The 21,086-nt window shown below is 38.4% G+C and overlaps 1 protein-coding gene across 2 annotated transcripts in view; it reads left to right on the top strand.

Moving 5' to 3' along the window:
* Nucleotides 1-11,429, top strand: part of Odr4 (odr-4 GPCR localization factor homolog) — a 41,109-nt gene extending 29,680 nt beyond the window's left edge. For both annotated transcript variants that reach the window (XM_045146985.1, XM_045146988.1), the window contains 2 exons: nt 10,474-10,584; nt 11,146-11,429. In XM_045146985.1, coding sequence (XP_045002920.1) covers nt 10,474-10,584; nt 11,146-11,213 — 179 coding nt within the window. In that variant the 3' untranslated portion in view covers nt 11,214-11,429. The remainder of the gene's footprint in view (nt 1-10,473; nt 10,585-11,145) is intronic.
* The last annotated feature ends 9,657 nt before the right edge of the window (nt 11,430-21,086 follow it).

Raw genomic sequence — 21,086 nt, 5'->3', positions numbered from 1 at the left:
TTTTGAGTAGAGAATTTCAAATCTATCAATAAGGTGTTGAAGACCTTCTAGATTTAGTTTTTCAATAACTCATTTCAATAACTCATCCAAATTAGTATTGATAATTAAAATGGTGACTTTGTTTTGAAGAGAAAAATAACTTTTAAATTGCTAAGTATTTGGTGTCAAAGAAGCAGCTATGTGAATCTTTTGAAAACTGATATTTCTCTAAAGTACAACTAGCTTATTACTAAGCAGATAGGAACTATCTACTTTTTGAAAGTACATTGGAACCAGATATACTGGATCTGGGCCTGTAAGACTAGATGCTTAGTAAGCTGAGGCAGGAAGATCTCTTCTTGAGGCCAGGAATCCAGAGCTACCTATTATAGGTAAAATAGAGGGACCTCTGTCCTCCCCAAACAATACACTGTTAAAATTGAAACTGTTTTCCTGTTTATCAAAATGTGGATTCTCGGGTTATACTTCCATTACCTTTGTCAATCTAATACTCAGTCATGAGCAGGGGTTTTTGTCTTGTTCACTTCTCTGTCCCTACACCTAACAGTAGTTCCAGAGCCATTGAGTTATTCAGAACCTGAGTGGATGTTGTTGGGATTGTGATAGTTGACTGAGCTTAAAGTTTTTCTGATACACTAATGTGTATCCCAAGAAGCTGAGTATTCAGTCTGTGCTTCTTTATTTTGAGTGCCTGTCTGCCCTCCTGTAGCCCATATTTAGGAGCGTGGTCTGCTTCTTGTGCTCATGCCTGAAATCTGACAGTAGCTGTGGTAAATATTTCAAAGCCAAGTACTCCCCCATACTTAGTGATTCTCTTTTCATAGCTTCCAGATCACATCATCCACACATTTTGTTTACCTTCCTTTAAATTAGGAATTTTTAACTTATGATGGCCAAAACCCTTCAGGCTAGAGCTGGCTTTTAGAGGCCTACACAACACCTAAAAATAATAGTATAGGGCTGGAGAGATGGCATAGTAATAAATGCACTTGTTTGAGAAGCCTAAGGATCCAGGTTCAATTCCCCAGAACCCACATAAGCCAACTGCAAATGGTGCATGTGTCTTGGCACACCCATCTTCTCTCTCTCTCATAAATAAAATAAACTATTTTAAAAATGATTGTATATTTTGTGGGAAGAGTTCTATAACTTTCACAGGGTGACTTTAAAAACTTTAAAATTACTTCCTTAAATATACTCTGACATAACCTTTTCTGAAATATGTCATCTGAATTGAACTTAATGTATTCATTTGTTGCTTAACAATAGAAATACATTCAGAGAAATATCTTTGGCTAATGTCATTTGTTGTGAATACCTTAAGAATGGTTTTAACACAAGCCTAGGCTGTATAGGTCAGCCATTCAATGTGATACCATCTTGATGCAATAGAGAGGCTAATGTGATGTTGCAGTCCAGTTCACATTGCTGGTAGAAATCACCCAACCAAGTGCAGCTTGGGAAAAAGAGATTTATTTTGGCTTACAGACTCAAGGGGAAGCTCTACAATGGCAGGGGGAAACGATGGCATGAGCAGAGGGTGGACATCACCCCCTGGCCAACATAAGGTGCACCAAAGCAGCAGGAGGGTGTGCCTAACACTGGCAAGGGAAAATTGGCTATAACACTCATAAGCCCGCCCCCAACAGTACACTCCCTCCAGGAGGCGTTACTTCCCAAATATCCATGAGCTAGGAATCTAGCATTCAGAACACCTAAGTTTATGGGGGACACCTGAATCAAACCACCACACTGCAGGTGCATGAGACTGGTACTGATGAAATTATGCCATACTATTTTTCTTTATTTGGCAGTGCTAGGGATAGATCCCAGCCCCTCAAGCATTCTGTGCAAGTGCAGTTCTGTGCAAGTACAAATCCTCAGCTTAGGGATTGCTATTATACAGTAACTTATTTTTAGAACTATGATTTCACCCTAAAATAATTGTAACCATGGAAAGTAGTATTGTACAGTCAAACAGAATACTTCTTTCTTTTATCTAGTGCTATGTGTTATACTTAACTTAATGCACTATACTTTTATATATCTGCATTGTAATAGGCTTGTTTACTCCAGGATAACTACTAAAGTGTGAAGCGTGTTGTTCTACAGTAGGTGATAGGAAATTTTCAGCTATGCTCTGATGGTGTTCTGCCACTAACGGAAAGATGGAAAGTATTGATGGCTTTGTTCTCATATTATCAAATATTATTTATTTAGCATCTGCTGTGTGCTAGGCTCCAGTTTAAAAACTACAAATACAAAAATAACAATCATGTGTTTTTTACTTTGCCATTGTGACAATACTTGAGAAAAACACTTTGAAGGAAGGAGATACATATTTTGGCTCATAGTTTCAGAAATTTTACTACATAGTCAATTGGCTCCATTGTGTGTGTGTGTGTGTGTGTGTGTGTGTGTGTGTATAACAGTAGAACACTTGCTATCTAGAATCTTGAATGTGTTATCATATATATATATTGTAGTTTTCAAATTCTTTGTCACATTAGCATCACATTCCTAAATTATTTTTTTTTGTTCTTTTTTTTTTTTTTATTTGAGAGCGACAGACACAGATAGAAAGACAGATAGAGGGAGAGAGAGAGAATGGGCGCGCCAGGGCTTCCAGCCACTGCAAATGAGCTCCAGACGCGTGCGCCCCCTTGTGCATCTGGCTAACGTGGGACCTGGGGAACCGAGCCTCAAACCGGGGTCCTTAGGCTTCACAGGCAAGCTCTTAACCGCTAAGCCATCTCTCCAGCCCATGTTCCTAAATTAAAGAGCAGCACTGCATCTGAAATGTACACCACTCCTCAGTTGCTTTAGAAATCAGGTACTGATTTGAAAAAGAGAATTCACTTAGTTTTTTTAAAATTATTATCATCTTTTATATATTTTTATCTCATTGTTTAATTTTTTATTTTATTTTTTCACTATTGTGTTTTATACATGAGTTTATAGACTAGTGTTTACATTATATCTTGCATGACACTTAATGACAGTTCTAGCCTCAGTTAATAACAGAGGCTTGTATCCTCTCTTCATACTGCTGACATTAAAAACATCAAGTACCTGTACTTTCTACAATTACCTGTTGTAATACAAGGTAGCTCTTCTTTTGCATGTGTATACGTACGTTTGTATGTGTGGGCACTCATTGGTGCTGGTGCACATGCATATGGAGGGCACAGGCTGACACGGAGTGTCTTCCTCAGTTCCTCTCCTCCTTCCTTTTTGAGATAGCATGTCTTACTGAACCTGGAGCTTGCTGATTCTCGGCTAACACCACCTATCCAGCACGACTTGGGGCTCCTCCTGTCTCTGCCTCTGAGTGCTGGAATTACAGGCACTTGGTATGTACCTGGCTTTTACTTGGAAGCCAAGTTCAAGTACTTTACCACTGAGTATCTTCCCAGCCCACAAGTTAGCTAATTAAGGCAATTGCTATGGCAGCATGCCTAAGCTTCCCGTTGCATTCAGGTTCACACTGCTGGTAGAAATCACCTGACCAAGAGCAGCTTGTGGGAAAAAGAGGTTTATTTTGGCTAATAGGCTTGAGGGGAAGCTCCACAATGGCAGGGGAAAGCGATGGCATGAGCAAAGGGTGGACATCACCTACTGGCCCAAATAAGGTGGACAACAGGAACTGGAGAGTGTGCCAAACATTGGCAAGAGGACACTGGCTATAACACCCATAAGCCTGCCCCCAGCAATACACTGCCTCCAGGAGGCTTCAATTTCCAATTGCTTTCAGCTGGAGAGACTAGCATTCAGAATTCCTAAGTTTATGGGCACACCTGAATCAAACCATCATATTCTACCCCGGCTCCCATAAACTGATAACCATTCATGATGTAAAAAGCAATGCATTCAGCACAAATTTAAAAGTCCCTGTAGTTTCTATCAATCTTTGTGATGTTCAAATATCCCCATACCCCAAGGTCTTTTACCTGAGCCATAATACCAATACAGTCCCCCTCCCAAAAAACCCATTATGGCACAGAATAAACAAGATGGCATTGGGCATAGCAAACAAATATTCAGCTGATACAAGATCTAAAACAACCAGGGCAAATGTCAAACTCTGTAATTTCAAGCCCAACAACTCTAGCCAGTAACAAGTCACCTGGTCCTGTAATTCTAACCAGCAACAAGTCTGTGGAATTTCAATTCTGCCCCTCTAGGCTAGGTTACTCATAGTCGTGGAAAATTTCATTGGGGCCAGCAGCTCTCCTTAGCAGACATCTCTTGGTCCCAGTAGCTCCACTGGGTCTCCACTGCAATCCACTGTTCATCTTCACGGCTCCATCAGGTTTCCTTGCAGGCATCCAGCAAACCTGCTTCACACTGCCCATGGCCATTTTCAAAACACAAGACCGTGTTGTAAACTAAATGACCCTCTCCTTCCTGCAATTCTTATACTCCAGAATATCAGGTAGAGTGCTAGTTTGTTAATCTAGGGGGCAATAAGGCAGACTTTGAAGAATAGGACACTCCTGAAGCACTCAGGCCCCTTCAAAACAGTCTAAATTCTTCCGGTTGCCCCAATGCAGGTCAGCTGGCCCAATCTCAAAGGTTGTAATCTCTCAATTGCAGCTGAACAGGCAGCAGTTTCAGCCTAAAGATTTCTTTCTATGCCATATCCCTCTGCTCACAATGGTTCATGTCTAAGCAAAGCATCCCTACACAACTTCTCAGGACATGGGCATAACAGCAAGCTTCTCACACAAACTGCTGGCCCAGTCCAAGCAAAGTTCTTTCTCACCCTCATAAGCCAAACTTCGTAGTCCACAGTTCTTACTGCATTCAGGTCTTTCAGCTCTGACCAGAATAGTCCTTCAAGCTGTACTTATAGCACTGCAAGGCATCTCTTAGGCCAAGGTATTAAGTTCTTTCACATTCCTCTTGAAAATCAGCTCCAAAAGGTGAAAGCCACACAGGTAGGTGTCTAGCAGAAATCCCATTCCGGGCTAGAGAGATGGCTTAGCGGTTAAGTGCTTGCCTGTGAAGCGTAAGGTCCCCGGTTCGAGGCTCGGTTTCCCCAGGTCCCATGTTAGCCAGGATGCACAAGGGGGCGCAAGCGTCTGGAGTTCGTTTGCAGTGGCTGGAAGCCCTGGCGCACCCATTCTTTCTTTCTCCCTCTATCTGTCTTTCTCTCTGTGTCTGTCACTCTCAAATAAATAAACAAATAATGAACAAAAAAATATTTAAAAAAAAGAAAAAGAAATCCCATTCCTTGGCACCACTTTACTGTTGTAGTCAGGTTCACATTGCTGGTAGAAATCACCCGACCAAGAGCAGCTTGTGGGAAAAGGTTTATTTTGATTTACAGGCTTGAGGGGAAGCTCCATGATGGCAGGGGAAAACAACAGCATGAGCAGAGGGTGGACATCACCCCCTAGTCCATATAAGGTGGACAACAGGAACTGGAGAGTGTGCCAAACACTGGCAACGGGACACTGGCTATGATACCCATAAGCCCGCCCCCAACAATACACTGCCTCCAGGAGGCTCTAATTTCTAATTGCTCTCAGCTGGGGAGACTAGCATTCAGAATACTTAAGTTTATGGGGGACACCTGAATCAAACCACAACACTTCCCCAAACCAAAACTAAAATCCAGTAAGTTTGGCCTGGAGAGATGGCTTAGTGATTAAGGTGCTTGCTTGCAAAGCCAGAGGACCCACATAAGCCAGATGCACAAGATGGCACATGAATCTGAAGTTGGTTTGCAGTGGCTGGGTGCCTCTGTTAGACCCACCCCCATCTTCTCAAATGAAAATAAAATAAATTATTATTTTTTTAAATCCAGTAAGTTTATAACTCTTAAGAAAATACGTGTATTTCAGCAAACATTTACTGATTTTTCTTAGGATTCATGGGGAAATGGACTTTGCCTATTTTGTTCATTGCTATTTCCAACATGTCTCCAAATCATCAGTTTCAGCACTTCATAGGTTCTCAAGAAATGTTGCTGAACAAATTACTGGCTTGTCAGTTCTAACGATTGCAGTCCAAAGAGCATTAAAATGCTGATCCTGTCTCCCGGTAGTGAAATGAAATTTGAAAAAGATATGTGTAGATACTAACTTCTACATGCTCAAACTAGATCACTTTCACTGGACTTTCCCATAGTTTTGTCTTCTATCCTGCTCTTGTATATTACTATGCATGTTTGTAAGTATATAAATCATCATCTATATGTTTAATATTGATCTTCCACATTAGCCTTAAGATTTTTCAGAATAAATGAGAAAATATTTCTGTACCTGAATTACAACTCTAAAATGTGATGGTTCATAAATATTTGTTGACTGACATATGCTAAACAAGTAATTTTAGGAAACTGAAGCATACTTTTCACACTTATTTTATTCTTAAAAAATCACAAGTTTATGCCTAACCAGACAGATGAATTTTAGGGCTTGTGTGGTGTATTATCTTAAATGTGATCAAGGTTTTAAAGGGATATAATAAGAGCTTTGTGGTTTAGTAGTTCATAATATTTTAAGGGGTATTGAACATTAAAAGACATGAAAACAAATTGCATTCATTGTTGCCCAAGAAATACCAATTCTAGTTACAGCTCTTCTTATATCTACTCATCAAATATTTATTGAGCATTTGTTCTATTCATGGCAATATGATAGAAATCAATATGACACACATGAATAACCAAATTCTTTCCTTTGCTTAAAAGGCCTGTTATCTGGTATTAGATTTATTTATTTGTTTGTTTATTTGTTTATTTATGCCGGTGATTGAGCATACTAAGCACTCTCCCTGTACTGCGCTACAACCTCAGCCCAAGAATTATCCGTTCATATTGGAAGAATTGTGCACCTTTCGTTTCTATGCTGATGTTGTTGCCAGGTAGTTGCTATGTTTAAAAATACACAGTTTGCCAAGTAAGCATTTTAAAATAACATACTCTTAAGTGACTTAAGGGATGAAAAACAATTTGTTTGTCAAAATGACTCACTTATGTTGAGGGATAACTGTGGTTTTTAAATTTCTTAGATGTGTTAGTCATCTCATAGACATAATTCAGATATACTTTATCCATAGTATCAAATGAAAACATTTTTAAGACACACCTGTAAAAATCCATTGAAACTCATCTTTGCTAATTTTGTCCTGCCATTGGAACCAAAGTTACTTTTTGCTGTTGAATTGTTTATGTATATACTTACTTTGTTCAAGTTTGAGGGTTGATGCTAGCTAGCACCTTGTGCATGGTAGGCAAGCTTTTTACCACTGTCTTAATATCCTTAGACCTCCATCTTTTGGGACAGAGTCTTGATGTATAGTTCAGGCTGCCCTTGAACTCATTATCCTCTTGTTGCTGCCTTCCAAATGCCGAGGTTGCAGATACGCACTATCACACCTAGGAAATATTGATAATTTTTAGGAAAAACAAGTGATACTAAATTTTTTTCTTTCAATGGTAAGCAAGAAACTTGAGACTTTACGTATGCTGGGGACACATTCTACCACCTAGCTATATATTCCTAACCTTTTTTTCCTCTACCTCTTTCCTATCCTCCTGTCCTCCCTGTCTTTGTTTCTTTTTAAGCTAGGGACTTTATTTGTAGCCCAGGCATTTTTCACATTTGCTCCTGAGTGTTGGAGTTGCAGAAGTTAAGTGCCAACGTTCCCATCTAATGGTGTATAGTTTTGAGTAAATTGCCAACTATACTTGTACAGGGATAGGGAGCCCAAATAGTTGAAGAGTTCAAGTCCTCCTACTTCATTTCAAACTTCCATGAAGTCCTGCCTCCTCACTAGCTGCTTAGAATGAAGTCTAAACATACCTATATCTTTGCATGTTTAGAATAATGGCCCCTCTGGTTTTTTTCCTATTGACAGTTGTTCACAAAGGTTACTTTATTGCATGATTAATTTGAGATCTGTTTGAAGTTAAAATTACCTGGATTTAAGGAGTGGTTAAAATCTGACTTTCTGTTGAATCATGTTATTTGCATCTAACTTTCAGATAACATTTTGATGTGATGAAATGACACAGTACCTGAAATCCAAGTTAAATTATTTAGACTCTCAGCAGAATCAAATTGACAGATTATTATGGCAAGAACATATTCATATTGAAAAGTGTTCTGCTTTACTAAAACTGCCTCAAATTGGTATTGAATCTCATGGTTTCCTATGATAGATTGAAAATGCAAGCAGAAGAGCATTGGGATGGAGTTTCTTGGAGTTCTTATCTTTCTTCTAATTATTTGACCATGATCTGCACATATAATAACTGTATAATATATCCTGACAGTATAATTTTGTGCTCATTTTACCCATGTATTTTTAAATAAATTAATTAATTTCTGAGCAGAGAGGGAGAATTGGCACAACAGGGCCTCTAGCCACTGCAAACAAATATGCAGATTCATGTGCCACTTTGTGCATCTGGCTTTACATGGGTACTAAGGAATTGAACCCAAGCTGTTAGGCTTTGCCAACCAGCACTTTAACCACTGAGCCATGTCCCCAGCCCTGTACATGTATTTTAGTAAAAAGTTTCCCAAAGAAAATAGGTCTAACTCATGCTTCATCCTTTATTTTTCTTTATTTGATATAAAGATTTAATTGCCCTGAAGACTAAAAACCAAAAAACTTTAGATATTTGCTAATATAAGAGCCAGCTACTTGTTTATTGAGCAAGAGTAAAATCATCTACTCAGCTTTTAGACATGTACACTCAGATTAGAAGAAACTTAAAGGCGTTGAACTGATTGGTCACATCCCTGAGAAAACTGACTATGGAAGTATTGAATATTGTAGAGGTTGTTCATAATATGAATTTGTTGTCCTTTTGTTATTTAATTGATGTGAGAATTGATAAAAGGAGAAGCAGTTAGGGGATGCAACTCAGTGGTAAAGCACTTTCCTAGAATGTGCTAGGCTCAGTGTTTGACCTGTAGCACTGAAAAAAGAAAGGGCGGGGGTTACTTCATTTTGTCTACTTGTACTTTAGTTTTATACTTGAGGAAGAGGGAAGTGAATCATTGCACCCTTGATTCTACTGAGTAGTTACTAGTGTTTTTGAAAATCACAGTAAACTTTGCTGTATAGGAAATTAGTGGGAAGTATATAAATGTTTTTTCTTTTCTCTGCAGATACCTATTTCAGTAAGATTATGTGTCATGCTTATGACTTACAGTGTAATACAATATATCTATAAGGACATTTTCAATTAAAACAGCAGGCTATTTAAACTTAAGCAGAAATTTCACTATGTCGTAAGTGCAGCAGTTTGAATATAACATGTCCTCCCTAGTTGATGGCACTGTTCAGAAAGGTGTGGAACCTTGAGGAGATGGAGCATTGCTGGAGGAAGCATGTCATTGGGATGGGCCTGGAGGTTTTATAGCCTCTCCCTGCTTGTTGTTCTGTGTCTACTTCCTCCCTGGCTCTGTGGCAGTGTGATACCAGTTTTCTATTCCTACCATGATGACCTTCCCCTTGAAACTGTAAGCCAAGTAAATCCTTTCCTTCCCTAAGCGGCTTCTGGTCAGGTGTTTTGTCCCAGCAACACCAGAAGAAGAAAGTAATTGATACAATGGAATTGTTTCACTCCTTTTCTTTCTCATCTCCACTTCCCTTCTCCTTGGCTTCTCTTTTTCCCTTTCTCCCACCCACTCCCATTGCTTTTCCGTCCCTTCCCCTCTCCTTCTTCTTCCCCTCCCTCTCCTCTCCCCCTCCTTTCTCTCTCTCCTTTGTGTGTGTGTGTATGAAAGAGAGAGAGAGAGAGGGAGAAAGTGTGTGTGTGTGTTTGAACAGCACTCTACTTCATGAGGAATGGGCTCTCTAATCAGGCTCCAGGAGCTCTTAATCCCTGCTATAGCCTGAGTAGTGCTACTTTCCTCTACTTTAATTGCTGAGATTTTTCTGTCAGATTTTGTTTTCATAAAGTTCTTTAGCACTATGCAAGAGGGTGGAGAGGAGGATTAAAGAAGAAAAAGAGAGAAAGAGAGGGAAGGAAGGAGATAAAATTAGGTCAAATACTTTTAATTAGCGTTAAGATAGCTAATGCATATAATTTGCTGTTACCATAATGACATAGAATCTTATGTTTACATTCAGAATTTTTCAAAGTCAAATTTCAGATCATGTTTTGCTTGTGTACTTCAAATTTCAGGGATCAAAAGGTAGCAACCTTTTTCTGTAGTACACCAAATAGTAAATTAGATTTTATGGGCCACATGCATTCTTTTTAATATTTTCTGTCTGTAACCCATTTTTAGCTTAGTGACTAAATATACTGGTAGTTATTCAGTTCTAGTTCTGGCTTTCTGATTTAGGTCAGTAATCAAAGCACCTGCTTCAATCATGAACAAAGTTATGGTATTAAAAAAAGAAGGAAAATGGTGTTAACTATATGTATTGTTTATTATGTTCTTTAAAACCCAGATTTAGCTGGCAGTCCTCATTTTGGGTAAAGTTGTGATTTTTTTTCAGCTTGTCTGACTTCCTCTATAAATAGTGAACCTTCATTGAACAGCACAAATGAGGAACAGCCAGAGCAACCAATCAAAAGGACAATAATGGTGACAATCCAGCAACATACAGGTATTTTAGCTTATTAGAACTTTGAAAAATATTTTGAACTTGGGTGTTTTTTTTTTGTTTTTTTTTTTTTTTAATTTTGTTTTCTCAGTAGGGTCTCACTAGCTCGGGCTGACCTGGAATTCACATTGTAGTCTGAGGGTGGCCTTGAATTCACAGTGATCCTCCATCCTCTGCCTCCCCAATGCTGGGACTAAATTAGGTGTGCTCCACCACTTGAGTTTTTTATTTTAAGATTATGTTCATATCATGAAAGGTTTAGATTAAGCCTGTATTTATTGTGTATGATGGAAAGTGCCAGTAGCTACATGAATGACTGCAGTATAATGGTCAAGAACTCAGCCCACTGGTGTTGTATTTTGATTTAAACTAAGTATACTGTGTATGCGTGCATGTCAGTGTACATAGATACTTGTGCATTTATATGACAGTGTTTGCATGTATGCATAGGGCTGTGTGTGCTGTTCTGTAGGCCCATCTGCTGTCCACACCTCATAGCCGAGGTTCAGTCAGTTAAACCTTTCTTTTGCTTATGCCATTTCCATGTTTTGTGTTTGCTTTCAGGTATGATCGCAGCCTTTGCAGTTGCAGTCCTTGCTGCAGGCATCTCCTTTCACTACTTCAGTGATTAGGGTGAGACGCAGAGTGCCCTGACCTTCAGAACACATTGGGCAACAACTGAAACATAAAGATATAAACTATCCACCTGTATTTAAGATGGTAGCAGCAAGGTCTGCTACAATGCCTTTTAGCTGTTTCTGACTACCGTAAAACCACCAGCTGCCTTGTTTAGCCCTGCTTGTATTATATATGTGGCTCAGGTTTCCCAAAATAAAGTTATAAACCTAGATGGAAGTTGCATGGAACAAATTCATTATTTTTTAAAGGTTAAAGAAATGAGATATTACAGAATCATACATTGGCCAGAACATTGAAAATTTGAATAGTCAGTATTAACTATAATGTTTCAATAATTGAGCATCAGGAGAAATTTCCACAGCAATTTGTGGAATAAGTTCGTCCCGTAGACTTCTCTAATTATGCTCTACCACAATATGCTTTGTTATGCTTTGTTCTGGCCAAGGCCCAAGAAAACTTCTGTAAGGAATGCCCTCTTGTTTTCTCATGCCGACATTCAGTATGACCTTTGCTTTCAATGTGTTAGGCTAGATTCTGAAGGAGTCTACTTTTGAATAGCTCAAATGAAGGTGGACATATTTTAGGTGAGAATCGTGCATATTGTTTTCAGATACAAATGGACTCGGATTTCCTGGATGGCAGTACCAGTAGGTGCACTGCGTTATGCTTTTACCTCAGCCAGAAACAAGGACTGAGACATGAACTTGAGATGCAACACTCAGAACGTGAAGTATCCCTCCATTACATTACTCTAGCTCTGGCAGAAACACAGTGGAAACATCCCTAATTTAGGTCTATAATTCCAATATGTTATGATCCAACAATATTTCATCACTGTGAATCACCAGGCAAAAGATGAAACTAGTTCACAAGAGGAAGCTGCTATGGAAAAACTAAGCATTGAGGTCAGTCCTCCCAATTCTTACCAACAACATAAGAAATGAAGGATGAAACCATAGGCAGATCTGGAAAAGAACCAAGTGGAACTCTCAGGAATAAAAACTTTATTTTAGTGGTCGTAGACTCAGCTGAAGTCCAGGAGTTAGAAACTAGATGTAAAGACATTGTCCATTAAGCAGTCAGAAGAAACATCAACTAGAAAACATTTTCAAAGTCAGGAGCTTTGGAAGGAAGATCTGCTGGCAGAAAACAGAGGTTGGAAGAGAGGCAATATTTGAAGAGGTGACAGAATTTTCCACACTTGTTGGAAAAACGTGTTCACAAATTCAACAAGTACAATACATATCTAACACAGTTTCAGAATAAAATCCATGATTAGTCCCAAGATACTAAACAAGGTCTTTAAAAAGCCAAAGTGGGGCCAAAGAGATAGCTCAGTATAGTATTTGCTTCACGAGCAAGAGGATTTGAGTTCAGTCTGTAATACCCATGTAAAGCCCGGCATTGGCACACAGTGTGCTCCCAGTGTTGGGGACATGAACACAAGAGGATCCCTGGTGTTCACTGACCATTAATGTAGCCTAATTGGTTAGCTCCAGGCCACTGAGAGACCTTGTCTCTAAAGAGGGGATAGCATTCCTGAGGATGACACCCAGGGCTGTTCTCTTGCCTCCACCTGCATGTTCATGATCACTGTCACACAAACATGCACATGCACACACACATTTAAAAAAAAAAAAAAAAAAAAAGAAAGAAAACCCAAGGCAGATAAGATCCTTATGAAGGCAAGTCAATCAAATGCTCAAGCTTTCCAACAGCAACTATGTATCCAAAAGAAGATTGAAAAATACCTTCAGAATTGTGAAACTCAGTTCACAAAGTGCATGAAGTGAAACCCAACATCTGCAGTCCTGCATTTTCAGAGGCAAAAAAAGGATCTTCAGCCAGAAAAATTACTCCAAAGGGAAAATCTGAAATTGAAGCACTAATGAGCAAATTAAATGATAAGTATTTGTAAATTTAAAGCATTGTTAATATAAAACCATCATAATGAAACACTTTTGGAAAGTGTAAATAATGTAAGAACCAAATAAACATTGTTGTGCAAGATTAATGTGGAATATTCAAGTAATAATATAGCAGAAAAACTGACAAGATGGGTGAGGGTAATTAGACTTAAAGTGTTCTGAGTTGCTTCTCAAAAAAATGGCTAAATGTTTTAAGATTGACTGCTTTAAAAGGTGTTTTCAAATTGCAGGAGTAACCTCTCAAAGAATATATAGAGGGCAAAACATCCTAAAGAAAAAGAAGTTTAGGAAGGAGATAACACCATACAAATCAAGGCAGAAGTTATGTGGGGGTGGGGGGGTGGGGAGTCCAAATAAGATAATGATAATAGAGCTAGGGATGGATATAACTCAGTTGACTGCTTAGCATATGCAAGGCCCTTAGCTGGATCCTCACCGCCAAACAAAAGTGTTACAAGTCATATTAATTAATTAAATGTATTATACTGAGTTATAAATGGCAAATCATTTTTCAAAAAAGGAGATGACTATTTAAAAGAAACAGACTTAGCCAGTGTCACATGCCTTTAATCCCAGCACTTGGGAGGCAAGAGGTAGGAAGATTGGTGTGAGTTTGAGGCCAGCCTGGGACTACAGTGCAAGTTCCAGGGACGCTACCTCTTAAAAAAAAAAAGAAAAAATGACCTAAAGTATAAGGCATAGAGAGGCTGAAATAAAAAATATGAAAGAAAATATAGGCAAATACTAAAAGAAATCTGAAGTTTTCATGACAGGAAGTCAAAGTTACACTTAAAGATGGAGGCCACTAGAAATAGTAAAAATTCATTAGGAATATGTTAAAAATTATATTTATGAAGTGGCCTCAAAATATATAAATTACAGGGTCTAAAGCAAGTATAGAAATTTTAATGGTTGCCCATTCATAAGCAAAGAATGAAACATTTCAATAATGTAATTACTCTGTATGCATATTTGGAATCAACAGTTCAACAGTTTGAGGCTTTTCATTATTTTATGCTATTTTTATGATAGCAGAAAATAATGAATTCAAACAATTCTGTATTAATGCTGAGAAGCATGTAGAAGTTATCTTTTAAAATAACGCATTTTCAAATTTTCTTTGTGTATAAAAGAAAACACGACCCAGGCATGGTGGCACATGCCTTTATTTCCAGCACTTGGGAAGCAGAGGTAGTAGGATCGCCGTGAGTTCGAGGCCACCATGAGTGAATTCCAGATCAGCCTGGGCAAGAGGGAGACTCTATCTTGAAAAACCAAAGGGGGGGGGGGGGAATGAGTACTTAGAACCTATTATGAACAGTTTTTCTTTAAATTTGAGTGATATAGTAGAAGCAGCACTTTGAGGGAAGTGGCTTTGAATACTTAAAAGACAGTATGTCACTTGATAGCAAATCAACAGAATAAACACTGTAAAGCAAAAACATAGAAGAATAAAAACTTAGACTGGGTCACAGTGTCCCAAGTTCTCACGAGGAAACAAAATTGGCATAAAAGAACAAGAGGAAAAAGAGCACGAAAACATACCTGTTGAAAAGGAGGCGTACCAGCACTCGGGAGGCAGAGGTAGGAGGATCACCGTGAGTTCAAGGCCACCCTGAGATGACAGAGTGAATTCCAGGTCAGCCTGGACCAGAGTGAGACCCTACCTCGAAAAACCAAAAAAAAAAAAAAAAAAAAGAAAAGGAGGCGCTATCGTATAAATACAGAGTGGACAACAAGATGGCTGGGGATATGGTTACAGGATGTAAAGTACTGACCTTGCAAGTGAGGATCCCCGGCCATGGAAATGCCAGGCAACAGAGTGCCCACCTGTTATCCCAGCACCCAGGAGGCAGAGACACTTTCCTCAGGGCAAATATCAACCAAACAACCAAACAGTAACAAGTTACCTTTTTGTTTGTTTGTTTTTTCGAGGTAGGGTCTCACACTAGTCCAGGCTGATCTGGAATTCACTATGTAGTCTCAGGGTGGCCTTGAACTCACAGCGATCCTCCTACCTCTGCCTCCCGAGTGCTGGGATTAAAGGCATGCGCCACCAAGCTAAATGCAATATTTAGACCAAACACTAAATTCTAGAAAGTTCAACTTTTACTTAAATACAAAAACAAAAAAAAAAAAAAGCTCAGTAATGCTACATAATAACAATATAAAGGGGTTTCTTTTTTCTTTGTCAACACCTGAGTTTTACACTTCTTTCAAGGATCACACTATTCCCAGTTTTTACAGAAATTCTTTGAAAGCATAAGTGCTGCGGGAAAACTGTAGACTAATAGCACTACTTAATACATGTAGAAGTCAAAGCACCCCTCAAGTCAACCCAGCTTGATATTAAAAACACAGCATCACAGTAACCTGTATGCAGTGGGCAGCAAGAGCGCAGTGAGGACACGATCCTTGGAGACTAATGTTCATAATCAAACCGGAAGAAAACGAGCAACGGCGAGCACATGAAAAGATTTATCCTGCTGGGTGTGGTGGTGCACTCCTGGAGGAGGTAGGAGGATCACTGATCCTCTTCAGGAAGCAATTTGGCTTTGTAAAGTTGAGCATTAACATACTCTAAACCATACTAAATTTACATAGGTATCTTACACAAATTAATTATTGAGAAATTTCATATGTGAACATACTGTAATTTGATTAATACCTCTCCCATTACCCTCTTGTACCCTGCCCCATTCCACTGAACCTCCTGCTCTTTACAAATAACCTCTTCTATTTTGATATTTCACATTTATCCCTCCCCACCCTCCTTCCCCTCCATCATCCATGTCAAAATGTTGATGGGGGCTAAAGGGATGGCTTAGTGGTTAAGGCCTTTGCCTGCAAAGCCAGAGGGCCCAGGTTCAATTCCCCAGGACCCACGTCAGCGAGATGCACAAGGGATCACATGTGTCTAGAGTTCGTTTGCAGCAGCTGGAGGCCCTGGCATGCCCATTCTCTCTGTCTTTTCTATGAAATAAATAAATAAATGCAACATGTTTTTAATAAATGTTGATGGATTCAATATTGTGCAACACTAATAATACATTAGTCTGTTCATGTCCAGAGGTTAGTGTCCCAAAGTACTCCTCCCCCTTCTTCTGTGATGTTCCTTAGAGTGTGCGATAGAGATGTCTCATTTAGTGCTCAACTCTCAACAGCTTTCAGTACTTTAATGTCTAGCAACCAATGCATGTAATGTCTTCAGCAACAGGGTCTTAACATTCTACTTCTGGTTGGGAACCAAGACAACTGGCAATAGCCTGTATTTGTGGGTTCTTGGATCCACAATTCTTTGGGTGGATTCCCAACCCTGGCACGAGAATTTTCCTATGATAACTTATGGTTTAACTTTTAGTTGTAGTTATCCAAATAGGTTTCCATATGGTTTATTCATATTGCCTTCAGTTTTGCTTAAATCTTCCCTCAACCCAATCTCTCTTTTATTCCCCTTCAATAACTCTCCTTAGATTTTTCCACCCCAGTATATGTCCCTCTACATAAAGATCTGCTATCCCCCCTTAAGCCCTTCTCCTCTCCCTTCATGACCTTTTTCCAGCTCATTGGCTTATAGTACTGACTCTTACTCCATCTTACATGCTAATCTAAAAGATGCAATGCTAGGATCTGCATGTGAAAGACAACATGTGGCATTTGTCTCTCTGTACCTGGGGCTACTAGTTTTTAAAAACATTTAGAGGCTGGAAAGATGGCTTAGCAGTTAAATGCTTGCCTGTGAAGCCTAAGGACCCTGGTTCAAGGCTTGATTCCCCAGGACACACGTTAGCCAGATGCACAAGGGGGCACATGCATCTGGAGTTCATTTGCAGTGGCTGGAGGCCCTGGCGTGCCCACTCTCCTCTCTCTCTGTCTCTTTCTCTCTCTGTCTGTCACTCTCAAATAAATTAATAAAAATAAAAAAAAATAAAAAATCATTTATTTAGTTATTTACTTGAGAGAGAGAGAAAGGGGCAGATAAATAGAGAATGAGCACACCAGGACCATTGCAAATTAATTCCAGATGCATGGATCACCTTGTGTATCTGGTTTATGTGGGTACTGGGGAATTGAACCTGGATCCTTAGGATTTGCAGGCAAGCTCCTTAACTAGGCCATCTCTCTCCAGCCCAATCTGGAGCTACTTAGTATAAATATTTTTATTTTCCTGCAAATTTTATTTTTCTTTGCCATTGAATAAAATTCTGTTGTGTATATAAATCACATCTTCACTACCCCTCATTTGATGGACATTAGGTTGATTTAATTTATTAGCTATTGTAACTAGAACAGAAATAAATATGGATGAGCAGCTGTCTATAATAAAGTTTAGCATTCTTAGGGATAGTATATGCCCAGAAGTGTTATAGCTTTCTCATATGGTAGATCTAATTTTAGTGTTTTGAGGTATCACCACATTTATTTCTATGTTGGTGAGAGATAAGGAACTAGATTAATTCTATATGTAAATATCTGTTTCCATAGCTTCATTTGTTGAAAATGCTGTCTTTTTTTCCAGTGTGTATTTTTGGACCCTTTGTCAAAATAAAGTATCTGTAGTTACATGAACTTATGCCTGGATCCTCTATTCTTCTTTAAATTTTATTTATTTATTTGTAAAGAGAGATAGAGAAAATGGGTGCCCCAGGGCCTCTAGCCACTGCAAACAAACTCCAGATGCATGTGTCACTTTGTGCATCTGGCTTTACATGGGTACTAGGGGAATCAAACCCAGGTCATTAGGCTTTGCATGCAAGCATCTTAACTGCTGAGCCCTCTTTCCAGCCCTGGATCCTTTATTCTTTTCCATTGATAGAGAAGTATGGTTTTACACCAGTGCTATGCTATTTTTATTACTATTGTAGTACACTTTATTATTATATTATTATATTATATTTATTATATTATATTATTCCTGGGATAGTATAACTTAAATCAGGTATGCCAGTTTTCTTTTGTTAAGGATAGTTTTGGCTATCTAGGGTCTTTTATGCTTCCATATGAATTCTAAGGTGTTTTTTATATTTATATGAAGAATTGTGCTGAAATTTTAACTGTGGTTGTGTTGAATCTGTATATTGCTTTTGGTAGCATGGCCATTTTCACACTATTAATTTTTCCAGCCCACAGTCATGGGACATCTTCCCATCTTCTCATTCCTTCCTCAATTTCTTTCTTTAATGTTTTAAGTTTTCACTGTAGAAGGTTTTTTTTGTTTTTTTTTTTTACTTTCTTGATTAAAAATATTACAAAACCTTTAATTCCATGGCTATTGTGAATGCAACTGTTTCCCTACTTTCTCAGTAAGTTTTTCATTGGTATATAAGAAGGCTACTGATTTTTGTGTGTGAATTTTTTATTCAGCCACTTTGATAAAAATGTGGTTAAACATGTTTTAAGATACAAAGCTTCAGATGATGATTGTCATCTCTAAAGATGGTAAAAGAATAGTGAGACAAACAGCTGTAGTTGTGGCCGAGTGTTTAAGGCAATGGCCTAGAAGAATGGTGAGGCAAGATGTCATCTGAATACATAAAAATGGTATTGTGAAGTTCTACTTCTTTGGTAACTTGTCTTGATGTCAGTTTTATTTACTTGATCACATCAATACATTTTTTTTTTTATTACTAACAGACCATCTCCAAACTTAATCTTCTTACATCAGCAACCTTTTTTTTTTCCTCGCAGTTCCTGAGCACACAGAAATCACATGTGTGGTTTTGGTCTACATGCTGCTGACTGGCACTGCAGTTACCTAGGACTAGATCAAGGTTGAAACATATGAGACAGTTCCCATCATTGATAGTTAATGATTTCTGTCAACTAGGAATCCAGGTATCGTGTCTCTTTGTAGCCTGTGCATCTAGCTAAGGTTATTCCTTCATGGAGGCAGAAATTGCTGCCCATCATGATGGCTAGTGTCCAACACACAGCATTTGAAATGGAGCATTTCCATAAGCAGAAAATGGTAACCGAGACTCTGGCTTAGAAGCCCAAGAGCACTATTTTCACAGCTTTGTTTTGGCCAACCTAACTTCTGGGGTCAGCTGCACTCACAGGAGAAGAACCACAGACTACCCTTATCACTGTTTGTCTTTTACTCTTGCCTCTGTTTTTCCCTGTGTCCTGCTGTGATACTTTTGTGGGTCTTTCCAGGTATCTTACTTCTCCAGTGAATGCTCTACCACCAATTATCCACAGCTATAGTGCCAACATGGTGGGGGCTAATCCAAGCTCTATCACAAGCTCATAAGCTTTGTTAATTTGCCTAAATGTAAATAAGCCCATGCACAACAAATAGCTGATAAATTCCTTTGTTTCTGATTTTACCTGATGAATAATTACATTGTGAATATCAGCAATGTCAATGATTATTCACTAAAGATAGCCATTGAGTTCTTATAAAGTTCAAAACCTCTTAGAAAGTACATTAATATGGTAATAGGCTTTGGTTTATTTGTTCTTAACGACAAACAATGAAAGAGTTAAAGGAAGTAGTTTGTCTCTGCTTTTGCCATTTTGAAAGTGTTTTTGCATTCATTACCTCTGATTTTTACAAAATTGTGTGTGTAGTTATTTTGTAAGTGGGGGAAAGATTTATTATTTGGGTCCAATTTATGTGGCTGTAATTAAAAGATTTCTCACATAGGAAGGATAAGTATTTGGTTAACTCTTACTCCTGTTTTTCATCTTTGTAAAATATTTTAGAATAGTTTACATAATACAATCAGATGAAGCTATATTTTTATTTATTTTATTTTTAATTGTGTGTGTGAGAGAGAGAGAAAGAGAATTGGCATGCCAGGGCCTCAGCCACTGAAATCAAACTCCAGACACTTGTGCCACCTAGTGGGCATGTGCGACCCTGTATTTGTCTCACCTTTATGCATCTGGCTTACCTGGAATCTAGAGAGTTAAACATTAGTCCTTAGGCTTTGCAGGCAAGCACCTTCCGCTAAACCATCTTTTCAGCCCAAAGCTATATTTTTAAACTGCACTGTGCAACTTCTGAAATCATGATGCAAGATCCACGTTCAAAAGAGAAAATCTAAGTTAAGAAGACTTGGCATTTTAGAAAGTATCCTTCGCTTAGTTTGTTAACATATTTTGCTAACATAATTGTGAAGGGAAACTTAATGATGAGAATGAAAGTAGCTTAATCAGGTCTCTGATTTATTTTAGTCAAATCCAGTTTGATTGTAGATATACCAGACACCTAACTCCATGATTAAAATTCTGACTGTCAGGAAGCTGAGATGTAGCTGGGCGTGGTGGCACACACCTTAATCCCAGCACTCGGGAGGCAGATGTAGGAGGACTGCTGTGAGTTCGAGGCCACCCTGAAACTCCATAGTGAATTCCAGGTCAGCCTGGGCTAGAGTAAGACCCTACCTTGAAAAACCAGAAAAAAAAAAAAAAGAAGAAGAAGAAGAAGCTAAGATGTTAGGCTGCAGTATCTTTGTCTAAGTAGAAATAACGTAGATTTTCAAATGGATTTTTCGTTTGCTTTCAAGTTACCACTATTGAAAATATTTTCTACTGTTAAAGTATTAAATAGCAAGTAACTATAGAGAATTGAGTTATATTCCTAGATCTGCCAAAAATATCACAAGAAGTCAGTTAATCTCTTTGCTCTTTAGGTTGGAACTAATTCTAACAGCATGAACACTCATTAAATAGTGCATGTAAATTTACAGAATATATTCATTTTATCCGTGCTTTTTCTTTCCCTGTTTTTCTTTAGCAAGTCAGAAACTGGAAGTCTAAAAAGGTGACATCCTAAACCTAATAATGGTTAATGGTTAATGGCTATATGACTATATGTGTGTATGAGAAAAGATATTGATAAAAGTAAATGACTGAGATGACTTTTTAGAACTAAGAAAACATGAATTTAAGATTCTTTTGAAATTGGGAATGACAGGCTTTTAATTGCCT

The sequence above is a fragment of the Jaculus jaculus genome, chromosome 1, assembly GCF_020740685.1.
Source record: "Jaculus jaculus isolate mJacJac1 chromosome 1, mJacJac1.mat.Y.cur, whole genome shotgun sequence".
NCBI lineage: Eukaryota > Metazoa > Chordata > Mammalia > Rodentia > Dipodidae > Jaculus > Jaculus jaculus.
Note: the sequence above shows the minus strand (reverse complement) of the source record. Positions and strands in the feature narration are given on the sequence as shown.